This window comes from Grus americana, chromosome 27, assembly GCF_028858705.1.
Source record: "Grus americana isolate bGruAme1 chromosome 27, bGruAme1.mat, whole genome shotgun sequence".
NCBI classification, from domain to species: Eukaryota; Metazoa; Chordata; class Aves; order Gruiformes; family Gruidae; genus Grus; species Grus americana.
In genome coordinates, this window is record NC_072878.1 from 2,058,975 (window position 1) to 2,071,969 (window position 12,995).

The following is a 12,995-nucleotide window of genomic DNA, read 5'->3' on the forward strand; positions in this document are numbered from 1 at the left end:
CAGCCGCTTCCTCACTCCCCCACAGCGGGATGGGGGAGAGAGTCGGCAGAGTCAAAGTGAGAAAACCCGTGAGCTGAGATAAAGACAGTTCAATAAGTAAAGCAAAAGCTGTGTGCACAAGGAAAGCAAAGCAAGGAATTCATTCCCCACTTCCCATGGGCAGGCAGGTGTTCAGCCATCTCCAGGAAAGCAGGGCTCCATCACGCGTAACGGTGACTTGGGAAGACAAACGCCATCACTCCAAATGCCATCACCCCCCTGTCCTTCCTCTTCCCCAAGCCCTTTATAAGCTGAGCATGATGTCATATGGTATGGAATGTCCCTTTGGTCAGTTGGGGTCAGCTGTCCTGGCTGTGTCCCCTCCCAACGTCTTGTGCACCCCCAGCCATCCCACTGGAGGGGTGGTGTGGGGAGCAGGAAAGGCCTTGACACTGTGTAAGCCCTGCTCAGCAACAACAAAAACATCTCTGTGTAACAAAAACATCTGCATATTATCAACACTGTTTCCAGCACAAATCCCAAACACAGCCCCAGACTGGCTACTGGGAAGACAATTAACTCTGTCTCAGCTGAAACCAGGACAGCTCATGATCCAGCCTCTGGTCCACAGCAGCAGCCAGACCGACCCTGACTGAGTGGAGATTTTTCCAGCAGTGGCCAGAAGGGTGGTCGGGGCCTGGAGCACGTTATGTCCAAGGAGAGGCTGAGAGAGCTGCCCTGTTTTGAGAAAGCCCTCAGAGCCAAACACTGGAGCCAGGGCCCGGGGGAGATGGTGGGATCTCAGCCAGTGGAGATATTCCAAATTTGTTGAGACAAGGCCCTGAGCACCTGATCTATCAGGAGCTGTTTGAGGAGGGGTTGGGACTAGAGCCCAGTGAAATGATTGTCCTTTTTCAAATAGTCTTTCTTTGTGCCAGCCTTTCTGCAACACTGGCAGCTCCCACCCAGCTGAAATCACTTTGGGAGACGATGGTTCCCCTTTTGTACCCAGAAGAACCATAGTGTGAGGACATCCCCCGAGGCTCACATGTGCAGCCAGCACAGCGTGAGGCACTCATCCCCAGGGAAGCATTCCTGGGCTGCTGCTCAGAACGTGCTGTGGGCTGAGGACCATCACAGCCCATCGCCAAGGGCAGCCTGTCCAGGATCTCCTGGGACTGTGCAGGCAGGCCATGGTGACCAGCTCCAGCAGAGACACCCACAGCAGGTCCCGGCATGGGCTCAGAGCAGGGCACATGGAGACACCCAGCAGCCAGCACAGAGGCACTGTGGCAATGCCTATAGGCTGACAGCGGGCTGAAGAGCGTGGGGCAAGAAGAGGAGACCTCCTCAGCTGGGCTGGCCAAGCCCTGCTGCCCAACATGGCCCCCCAGCCCTGCAGTGCAGGCACTAGATAGAGCAGGGTGCGTTCTTGGGGTGGGGAAACGTCTCCAGCAGCACAGTCCCCGTGGCAGCCCTCCATGCCTCCACCCGCAGCAGCCCTCCATTTGGCAGCCCCCCACCAGTATCTGCCCCTACACAACCTCGGTCGTGTCCCATGCAGGTGTCAGCAGTCAGCCGTGCGGTGGGATCTGCAGGGTGTGGGACAGAAGAGAGACGGCACCGGGCTGGCCGTGCCCCAGGACAGGCACTGAGCCCAGCAGGAGGACAGAGCTGGCCCCACAACAAAGGTCCCTCCCCAGGGCTGGGTGTATGGCCAGCGAGGGAAATGGACGATGCGTGGGGCGGTTTCTCCCAATTGCCCTGGGGCAGCTTCCCCAGCGTGTCCAGGGAACATGGCACAGAGCAGCTCCTCTCTCCTGCACCTGTGATGACTTGCTTCCTTCTCGAGGAGATCAGGCTCTGCTCCACAGGCCCACTGGAGCGGGTCCTCCCCCTGGAGGGTCACAGAGCTCCGATAATGTCAGGCTGTTCCTGTCCTGGGCACTTTCCAGTCCAGCCCATCCCCTCCCCGGCTCTCCCCCACCTTCCCTGCCCTCTCCCCAGCGCAGCCCAGCAGAGCAGCCCAGTCTGGGCTGGCAGTCTGGGCTGCTGCAGAGCTCTGGGCACTCAGCCCACAGCCCCAGCCCCTCGGAAGGGCACAGCAGCTGCTGGGAGGCAGAGGGGGGTCTCAGCCTCCCCATCGGCCCCAGGCCTGCAGCTGGCCCCAAGTGCCAGCGCAGGCCGCTCCCTCTCGGCCTCTCCTGCATTGACGCTGCAGGGGATCCCCAGCCCTGACCGCCTTTGCCCCACTCTGCCTCCCCGCCAGCCCTGCTCCCCAGGACACCAGCAGAGTCCTGGCCCTGCGGCTCCTCAGGCACCTCCTGCATCTCTCCACTCTCCTGCCCTGTGCCTGCTGCATCTTCACGGACTCCCACAGCACTGCAGATTCTTTCTGTGGGGGTACCTGGAGTGAGTGCTCTGCCCTGGGGGGACTTCATCTCAGGGTCTTTCACCTTCTGAATCTCCATTCACTTCCCACCCCGGAGTACCTGCAGTGTCCCCATCCTCTCCTGACCACACCAGATTCCTTTCCACATGGACTGACCTCTGCCATCAGCCCCATCATACCTGTGACAGCCTGAGGAAGGGGACTGGGAGCTTGTGCACCATTTCCAATGCCCCTGGACACCAAGACGAGAGCCTTCAACTAAGTGCTTGGTGTCTAACAATGATACCATGAGATTATTTCCCCAAAGAGAAGGAGAAAACCAGGCAGAAGAGACTTGGAAAATCCAATTCCTCTGGCTTGTTCTTCACCACAACTGTATCAAGGAGAGCCCAGGCTGCAGACACCTCCCTCAGGAGATCCCCTTTTATTGCAGAGATGCTATTAGGAAGGCAAAAGGTCACACATGGTTCTTCAAGGATCAGACACAACAGGACTGAGCCTCAAAAGTGCTATGAACCCAAGCAATTACCTCTAACAATGATTATCAGAGAAAAATAAAAAAAACAGAGTACTGGCCTAAAATATACTCTGGGCACTCTGCAGAGAAGGGGAGACAAATTACTGTTGGTGGGGCAAGGTCCATTGGATTAGTGGCCTCAGGGCATCCCTGAGCTCCTGGTTCCTCATGCTGTAGATGAGGGGGTTCACTGCTGGAGGCACCACCGAGTACAGAACTGCCACCACCAGGTCCAGGGATGGGGAGGAGATAGAGCTGGGCTTCAGGTATGCAAACAATGAGGTGCTGATGAACAGTGAGACCACAGCGAGGTGAGGGAGGCACATGGAAAAGGCTTTGTGCTGTCCCTGCTCAGAGGGGATCCTCAGCACGGCCCTGAAGATCTGCACATAGGACAGCACAATGAAAATAAAATAGACAATGTATAAACAGACACTAAGTACAATAAGCCCAGCCTCCCTGAGGCAGTCTGAGTCTGAGCAGGAGAGCTTGAGGATCTGAGGGATTTCACAGAAGAACTGGTCCAGGGCATTGCCCTGGCAGAGTGGTATAGAAAATGTATTGGCCGTGTGCAGCACAGCAGTGAGAAACCCACTGCCCCAGGCAGCTGCTGCCATGTGGACACAAGCTCTGCTGCCCAGGAGGGTCCCGTAGTGCAGGGGTTGGCAGATGGCAACATAGCGGTCATAGGCCATGACAGTGAGAAGGGCGTACTCAGCTCCAAGCAGGAAGACAAAGAGAAAGACCTGAGCAGCACATCCTGTGTAGGAGATGGCCCTGGTGTCCCAGAGGGAATTGGCCATGGCTTTAGGGAGAGTGGTGGAGATGGTGCCCAGGTCGAGGAGGGAGAGGTTGAGGAGGAAGAAGTACATGGGAGTGTGGAGGTGGTGGTCGCAGGCTATGGCAGTGATGATGAGGCCATTGGCCAGGAGAGCAGCCAGGTAGATGCCCAGGAAGAGCCAGAAGTGCAAGAGCTGCAGCTCCCGTGTGTCTGCAAATGCCAGGAGGAGGAACTCATTCATGGAGCTGTTGTCAAACATTTGTTCCCTCTGCACATGAGGGCCTGTCCAAACGTGAAAAGGAAGTGAAGAGTTAGGACGGACACCTCTGAGAAGAACCTATTCCATTCGTCACAGTAAGCCACCACACGTGTCCTCTGTCTGTCTTCACGCAGATCCCAGCATGATCCTTGGTTTGTGCTGGCTGAGGGTGCAATGCAGAGCAGGGGCCTCTTCTATGGGCTCCAGAGGAGTCAGTCCTGCTGTGCAGCAACAGGCAGAGAGGAAACAGGAGTGATCACAGGTTAAATCTACCCGTGATATAAGAGAGATTTGACCATTGTCACTCCCAATTCACCTGAGTGCAGAACAGAACTGTGGGGGTTTCTTTTGTTGATTTTGCTCCCGTTACCCCTTTCCCACCTGAGGAGGAGGCTGAGGTGAGTGAAGGGACTTTATCAGGTTCCTTGAAGAGGTGTTGACCAATGGCTGTAATGCTGTCAGTGTCTCGCACTGTGGTGCTACCCTGAGAGCTCCATGACCATATTTCTGCACCACCACCACCACAAGAAACGGGAAAAGCACAGACTTCAGAAATCACCTTTCCTTCCAGGTAGCCCCTGCCTTGATGTGCTTCTTGAGAAGTCCCCTGGGACATGTGCTGGGAGTGATCTGGAGCTGTGAGCAGCCCTGACCCACACAGCACCCTCTCAACATCAGAAGGACCCTGCCCTGCCCTTCCAGGGGGTCGCTCCTTCCACCCACAGCTTCTCCCTGCAGTGCCCTGGGGAGCTCCCCGGGCAGGCTGAGTGCTGACCCTGGCAGGCGGCAGAGTCCCTGCCCCGGCACACAGCCCCTGGGCTGCAGGGACCCTGCTCTGAAGGACACAACTGGGCACCCCTGGCTGCACACCCACCCTCACACCCTGCAGCCAACCCCGGGACAAGGCAGCCGTCATGCTCTGTCCCTCTGACCGTGCTGCAGGGAACCCTGCGCTGGAGGATGCCCTTACCTTCTACGCCGGAGAAAGGTCCTATAGGCTGTGACCTGTGACAGCTTGAGGAGTACCCTTCAGGAACCGCAGTGGCACTTGCCTGCACCCAGAGACTTACTGTGTAGCGGGCTCTGAAGATTTCTCCTTCCCTGAGCTCTCAGCATCCTCCCACTCTCTGCCTCACTCCTCTCCCAGCGCCCTCAGCCCTGCTGTGCTCTGCAGAGGAGCTGCTCCTGGCCAGAGATGTCTCTCTGCAGCACAGCCCACTTGCCATGAGCTCCCTCCATCCCAGGAGCCTGGAGCAGCTCAGCAGCAGAGGACCAGCCCAAGGTGGCATGTTAATGACCCCTCTGGTGGGTTTGGGGATGAGTCCATGAAGCTCAGACCCTGAGAGGAAGCTGATGAAACCTCCCAAGAAGTCAAACTCAGATGTAAACTCCAAAGTTTCTCAGAGGGTTAATGGGTCCCCCTGAGGGACATTACCAACAAAGCCTCCCCAGGGGCTCATTAGAGCAGGAAACTGGAAGCAATAATGACAAGTAGACAAAACCAATGTCAAGGTGGCTCTGATGCTGAGGATATCTGGAAGTGTTAAATGAAGCCAGATGGACAAGCCCTGACCCCCAGCCCCTGGGAAGGGAGATCCTGTCCCTCACATGTTGCTCAGGGCTCTTCCTGGGGCAGTGGGATGTGGGCATGTGCAATGCCTGGAGCAGGACTATGGTGGAGCAAGGAGGTCATGAGTTCTTCCTGAATCAATTGAAGGCACCTTCTGGTAGGCCCTGACTGCAGAGACAATAGCCATAGCCATGGTGATGCAGAGGTCATCTGTGGTTGGGGTCTTTCAGCCTTGCCACAGCCCTCAGCAGTGTCCAATACAGCCTGCCCTACAGTGTCCCACACCTGCACCTCTTTCTTTGAAGACACCCAATCCTTTTTTCCATTTCACCCCAATATCTCACTAGCCTTACTGATATCGCTCCATCCTCCCTGGCTGTTCCTTGAAAGAGAAAGCCATGGGCTGGTCCAGACTCCCTCTGGGCACCCTATTCTATGTCAGCACTGCCCTTGGAGGCACATTTCCTTCTCCTCATTTCTTGTCTCAGCCTCCCAAGCCACACTTTGTGGTGCTCTTCCTTTTTCCTCCTTTTTTTCCCACTATGAAGAAAAGCTCCAGCATCTTTGACAGCATCCTTCAAGTAGCTGCAGGTTGTGACTGTGGTGCTCTGAGCCTCCGCTTCAGCAGCCTGAAGAAGCTCAGGTCCTTCAGCCTCCCCAGACAGGGCATGTGCTTGAGGCCCCACGTCCTATATTGGCCATCCTCCTCGGGACTCTCTCCATTCCTCCCCACTTGACTACAACAGGAAGCCCCACAGAGGGACACACGGGTCCAGGCTTATTTTTCCCCCCAGTGCAGGACTGGCCACTTCTCCTTGTAACATTTCAAGAGGTTTCTGTTCTCTAAATCCCAGAGTTTCTCAAGGTCCCCCAGACTGAAGCTCAATATTTGTGTGCAGATGGTCACCGTGATGGTGGTGTCCCTCACAAGGTAACAGCACGGGGAGTTGCAGGGTAATACAAATAGTAGAAGGTGGTGCTACTTTAATGCAATTTCCTTCCAATGTAGGATTATCCATGGTGACCATCTCAGAAACAGCTTCAAAGCCAGCAAAGCCCGGGCCAGTGAGGAAAGCGTGAACAGAGGTGGGCTGTTAGTGTGAGAGGGTACAAGAAGGATCAAAGGGAAGAGAAGAGGGAGAAAGGAAATAGACGGTGAAGCAGAACACTAGATCAAGGCTGTTTTGGGGGTACCTGCCATGCAGCTCTGCATCTGAGCAGCAGTGAGTGGTTTGGGACAGGAATGACACAGATGACCTGACCAAACTTAGTCTGACTTTCCTCATGGTCATGGGGAACCTGAGTGCTTTCCTTACCATGGAGAAGGGAAGACCTGTGGTGGAAGGAAATGGACAGTCATTTGTGCTGGGAAGGGACCCTAGGAGGTCTCGAGGCCAATGTGCATCACACAGCAAGGGCAGCTATCAGGTCACACCAGGTTGCTCAGGGGGTTCTTCATGTTGGCTTTGAACTCTTCCAGGGACTGACACAGCACAACATCACTGGCCAGTCTGCTCCAGTGCTTCACTCTCTTCATGGCTAAACAGTTTTTCCTCACACACAAGAGGGAAAAGCCTGGATCTGTCTTGCTGATGACCTCTTGGTAGTGGTATATGGGTCATTTTTAGATCTTCCCAAAGCCCTCTCTTCTCACCATTGGACAACCCCACCTCTCTCAGCCTCTCATACTGGTAAGGTCAACCTTACAAATGCATGCCTGAGAGGTTTAGGGTTCTTCCAATCCTACTGGATTTTATTGGGTTGGCAAGGGACCTCGGGGATGTTGGAATATCATCGCCCTCATGCCATCCCTTCCTGCATGTGTCACTCTCATTTGTCACCCTGTTGCAAGGCACGGCTGTTGCAGGCTGTAAGGAGAGCCTGTTCTGTCTGAAGAAACTGTCATCCACAATGAAACACTGAACTTTGAATGTTTCAGGCCCTAGTGGCAACATGAGACCACTGTGAGGGTCTGGCTCTGTGAGCATACACATACAATGTGCCTGTATAGGTGCCCATTTCACACTAACATATCCTAGCACACAAACAGCCCAATCCTCAGTCACCCTTTCTTCACTGGCCCTGCATTAGCTTCCTTTTTACCCTCATTTGGTATTTTGGAGATGGCTGTCATCTGATGGTGGTTCCTTCCTGGTTCATTAATTCCATTGAACTAGAACCTCTTTCTGTTATCTACAGCATCCTGGAACTCCTCCTGCTGTTACCTTGTGGGAGACACCACCATCAGGGTGAGCCACTTGCACACAAAAAGTAAGCGCTGCCTCAAAGGAGTGTCAGTCCAGGGGGACCTTGTGAAACTCTGGGGCTTGGCCTGGGTTTGAGGAGGAGAAGGAGAAGTGGGCAGTCCTGCATCAGGAAGAAGAACAGCCCTATAGACCAGGGCTAGCTGTGACCTGACTGGCTGAGCTGTGATCCTGAGAAAATCCTGGGTCCTGCAGTGGCCCCCCCACACACAGGTGTGTCCCAGGGTGTGGCTCCCCATTTTGGAGGAGCGGGGAGGCACTGGAGAGTGCCCAGAAGAGGTCTGCCAAGGTGAGGTTCAGGGCACATGCCCTGCGTGTGGAAGCTGAGGGACATGGGCTTCTTCAGCCCTTTGGCCCAGTGGTGGAGAGGCTCCGGGAAGTACAGGAGTAGCCACAGAGTGGTTGAAGTGTGGTTCCAGAGCTGGAGGAGCTTTTCTTCATAGTGGGAGACAGCATGGGAAAGAAATCACACCAGAAATGGAGGGTTGGGATGCTTAAAGTGGACACAAGGAGAAAGAAATGTCCCTCCGAGGGCAGCGCTGTGGTATAATCAGACCCCCCAAGGGAGCCTGGCTCAGTCCATGGCTTTGTGTTTCAAGGCATACCTCGCAGGGATGGAGAGAGAGCAGTCAGGGGAATGAGTTGCTCAGGTCAGAGCAGGGTGGAGAAGCAGAGTGGATGTCTGCAGCATGCCAGGAACTAGGGACAGGTGTGGGACACTGTAGGACAGCCTGTGGTGGAGACAATCTAGGGCCGTGCAAAGCTGAAACCCTCCAACAGATCTGAGGTCTTTGCCTCCTTGGCCATGGCTGTTGTCTCTGCCACTGATGCCAGTGAGGAAACACCTTACCCTTACGGCACTCAGGCATCATGGCCTCCTCGTCCCCACCCAGGAGCCTGGCAGATGTCATTCCACAGCCTTGCTCCAGGCATTGCACATCCCCACATCCCACTGCCCCAGGAAGAGCCCTGTGACATGTGTGAGGGACAGGATCTCCCTTTGCCAGGGGCTGGGGGTCAGGGCTTGTCCGTTTGGCTGGATGCAAAGATTCCAGATATCCTCAGCATCAGAGCCACCTTTACATTGTCTTGGCCTTCCTGCCATTCCTGCTTCCAGTTCTCTGCTCTAACGAGCCCCTGGGGAGGCTTTGTTGGTAATGGTTCTCAGGTGCACCCATTAACACTCTCAGAAACTTTGGAGATTGTGTCTGAGTTTGACTTCTTGACAGGTCTCTTCAGCTGCTGCTCCATGCCTGAGGTTCATGGACTCATCCCCAAACCCACTAGAGGGGTCATTAAAATGCCGCCTTGGGTTGGTCCTCTGCTGCTGAGCTGCTCCAGGCTCTTGGGACAAAGGGAGCTCATGGCAAGTGGGCAGCGCTGCAGAGGGACATCTCTGGCCAGGAGCAGCTCCTCTGCAGAGCGCAGCAGATGTGACACATCGAGGGTTACTCAGCCTCAGAGCCACCTTAACATTGCCTTTGCCTACCTGTCATCACTGCCTCTAGTCTTCTGCTCTAACCAGCCCCCAGGGTGGCTTTGTCAGTGATGGATCCCAGTGGGACCCATTAACACTCCCTGAAACTGTAGGCATTGCTTCTGACAGTGACTTCTTCAGTGGATTCTTCAGGCTTCTCTCAGTGTCTTAGTTCCTGGTCTCAGCATCAAATACACCAGGGAGCTCATTAAAATGCACCAAGCCATGTCTCCTCCTGTCATTTTCTGCAAGTCTTCAAGACTTACACAACTAATTGGAGAGGTCTCCAGGGTGTATGTGAAGTCGAAGATTTCAGAGATTTCAGTGAGCCCTAAAAAAAGGAGTATTTTTGATTTTTAATAGTTTGGGTTTGGTTAGGGTTTTTTGTTGCATTTTTGGGGATTTTTTTGATTTTTGGGGGTTTTTTGGTTTTTGTTTGTTTTGTTTTGTTTTTAATTTACAGAAGAAGTTATAGTAGCATTCTCCAGTCCATATTGGGCAAGGGGGTCTCCTAATGAAGTCAGGATGGGTAGGAAGAGCTCCTCATTGAGGACAGGCACTGCATGGACAACCTTCCTCATCACTTCCCCAGCCCTGCCATCTCTCTCATGGGCCACCTGGGACTTGCATCACTTCTCCTCACATCACACTTCTCACCCAAGTCTGCAGCTGGAGGTTACAGCTCCTTTGCACCAACTCCCACCTGCTTTCCTTAGGGACCTGGCTGCACACAGGCACACCTGCGTTGCTCTGCATGGCAAACACACAGAAGGAAAGCAGGGTGAAGTTTCATAAACAGTAACCCATGCTCCTCAACTTCATGCCAAGTCCAAGCTGCCTCCAATGAGGTTCACCATCCACAGGGAACAGCCTCACCAGAAATGTTTGAGAGAGAGAGAGGTCAGACAGGATAGCTATAACCCCAGTGAAGGAGTTGGCTGAAGAGATAATTAGACTGCTGAAAGACAGGACAGGCTTCTAACTCCCTGAAGCTCAAAGCAACACCTGGGTGGTGGGGAGGGATCTGGCTGAGCAAGGAGTAAGGAGAGGGGAAAAGTGGAGAGCAATGGGAAGGGCAGAGAGCCAGATAGTCTGTGGAAAATATGCCTTTAGAGCTGGACATTTTATCAGGACAGCTGGAAAGATTGGGGAGATGAAACACGCGGGATAATCTTCATGGTGCTGGCAATGCAAGTACAGGGGAAGAGCAATATTTCTTCTCCTGCAATTGATACACCGCCTGGAAATTCCCATTTTTGCATGGGGGGAAAACATCACCATTTGATTAAAAGTATTCAGTCGGTTAATGCAAAGGCACTCAGGTGTTTTTTAACAGTTCCAAGCAGTTCCTTCCCTTTCCAGGCTGAGCTCGGTTGTCTGACCGTGGACATCGAGTGCCCCTGGCAGAGGCCCCGGTGTCTCTGAAGTGTTTGCCTGGGACTGGCCGCTGTCACACAGGAGCTGCAGGAGACCAGAGCCCCTCAGGAGCTGCTGACAGAGCCTGGGCAGAGGGTCCCTGTAACTGAAGACATCTGTGTCCCTGTAGCTGCACCCCAGATCAGCTTTGGAAATGGCTTTTCCTTCTAAAAAATGAAAAGGTCACCAAATCCCCCCCAAAGATCGGAATATTAAATCAAAAGGAACCAAAACCAGGAGGACAAGAACACAAAGAATTTCAGAAGCTGAAAAGTGTATTAACATATTTCTTCACTTTAGATCTTTTTCTTTACTTCTTCAATGTGCCTTTTTCTTTTTTTTGTCAAAATCTTCTGAAATTTCCTTCATCATAAGGCCTGCAGCATTAAAAATAAGAATTCATAAAGACATCAGTGAGTGTTGCCCCAGGGGTTGGTCACTGATGGAGGCCCCTAGTAACTGGCTGCTCAGTGGCTGCATGGTCCAATCAAGGTTCCACCTGCCTGGGATCCATTTACCCACTCCAGATCTCAGTGGTCTGGCCATCTGGAGACATGGGGGACTGCATTAAAAGCCCTGCTAGAGTGAGGGTCCACAAATTCTCCTGGGGCACACAGCCGTTCTTCTTAGTGGAGAACACAACCAGGCTGGTCAGGTGGGATTTCATTTGCCCTTGGTGGCTCTTCCAACCTTGTCCATCACAGGCTTGGACCTGGCTTCCAGGAGGATTTACTCCATCACCTTCCCAGGGAATGAGGTGAGGCTGACTGGGCTGTAGTTCTTCAAATCCTCCTTCTGGCCCTTCTGGAGGATGGGTGCAATGTCTGCCTCTCTGCAGTCATCAGCCACCTTCCCGGATGGCCCTTGAAATGTCGAGGACAGACAAGCAATATCTTGCAAGGACCCTGTCCAGCTTCCCCAGCACCCGTGGGTGTATCCCATCTTTTTCCATGGACTTGTGTGTGTCGGAACTGGCCTGAGGGATCCACTGGGGGACAAGGGGGACCTGGGATGAGATTTCACTGGAAAAAGGCACGGTGAAGGAAGCAATGAACCCCACAGCCTCTCCCATGTCGTTGTCACTACATGCCCTGCTCCACTGAGCCCTGAGACCACATTTTCCTCAGCTGACTCCTTGTGCTGCCAGTGAACGTACAACAGCCCTTGTCGTTGCCCTCCTTATCCCGCACTAGTTCCAGCCCCGCTGAGGTTGGCTTTTCTGGCTCCATCTTGGCACACACAGGTCATGTCTCCATCTGCCTCATGGCCAGCCTGTTTCCCCTGCCACCCTCTCTGCACTGCCTCCTTGCTCTTGGAACTCGTCAGCCAGACACTTCCTCTTCATCTTCATGGAGGGCTGCATGGATCTTGGCTCTCCAGGATCCTGCCAAGCAGGTCTTGAACAAGCTGAGACCTGCTCTCCTTCCCTCCAAGGCTGTCACTGCGCTGTGTGTCTTTCTGCTCTTGCTTGATCGTGGCAGCAATGCCTGCCCTCAGCCTTGACATCCTCATCCCGTTCTGCCTTGTCTGTGAGGACCAGAGTGCGGCCCTGGTCAGCCATCAGCTGTTGGTGTCCAGAGAAAGGGAGGGGTGAGGCCGGTGAACGGGACACGTCTGGGTGCTGACTGTGAGGGCACCTCTGTTACAGCCACTTGACTGGCTGCAGCAGGCCGGAGCGCAGGCAGGGCCAGGGACACCCTGCTCAGCACCAGCCCCTCCGGAGCAGACCTGACACCAAGCAGCATGTGGCTCCTTGCCTTGGCCTCCCGTGAGTCCCACATGCTGCCCTTGTGGCCTGGACACCATGGGGATCATCTGCAGGCTTGCTTGGGCAGCTCAACCTTCCCAGAAGTGGCGTGTGATACATTATCACCAGCCAGAAGGTTTCTCATAGCATGCTGCAAAAGGCTTGGCAGTGTGTGCACTAAGGTACAGTCTGAAGATGGGTGGGTGGGTGGGTGGGTGTGTAGAACTGTGCAGAGCCTTCTGGGACAGCACTGGAGTGCTGCAGAGGGAGTTGAACCTTGCTGGGTTTTACCCAGACTTTCAGGAGGTTGCCTCGGGCCAAAGCAGGCTCAGAACCAGACCTGGGAATTCAATGTGGACAGGGTTCACCTGGAAAGAAGATGCCAGGAGTGAGCTGATGCCCAGGCTGTGTGGGGGCTGGTCGGGTTCCTGGAGGCCAAGACAATGAAGGAGCCAAGTGATTGACAAGTGCTGCGAGGATAAAGGAGGCTGCAGGAGGGTCAAGACCCGCTGTCAGCTGTAAGAGGAGCCTGCACAAGCAAGGGTGGAAAGACACCCAGACAGTGGTTGTCTAAAAGAAGGGGAGACAAATCC

At 54.1% G+C, this 12,995-nt stretch overlaps 1 protein-coding gene across 1 annotated transcript; it reads right to left on the minus strand.

The window, feature by feature from the left end:
* Positions 1-2,989: 2,989 nt before the first annotated feature.
* Positions 2,990-11,884, minus strand: LOC129196897 (olfactory receptor 14A16-like). Its single transcript, XM_054804865.1, has 2 exons — positions 11,812-11,884; positions 2,990-3,951 (listed from the first exon to the last, which is right to left on the minus strand). The coding sequence occupies exons 1-2, from the start codon at positions 11,882-11,884 to the stop codon at positions 2,990-2,992; spliced, it is 1,035 nt and encodes a 344-aa protein (XP_054660840.1).
* Between the last annotated feature and the right edge of the window lie 1,111 nt (positions 11,885-12,995).

What these genes read in the sequence shown, in the direction of transcription:
- LOC129196897 (XM_054804865.1), bottom strand. Translation starts at nt 11,884, where the DNA reads ATGGAGCCAGAAAAGCCAACCTCAGCGGGGCTGGAACTAGTGCGGGAT. An exon ending in GGGCAACGACAAGGGCTGTT is followed by an intron (nt 3,952 to 11,811) that starts GTACGTTCACTG and finishes ACGTTTGGACAG; the next exon opens with GCCCTCATGTGCAGAGGGAA.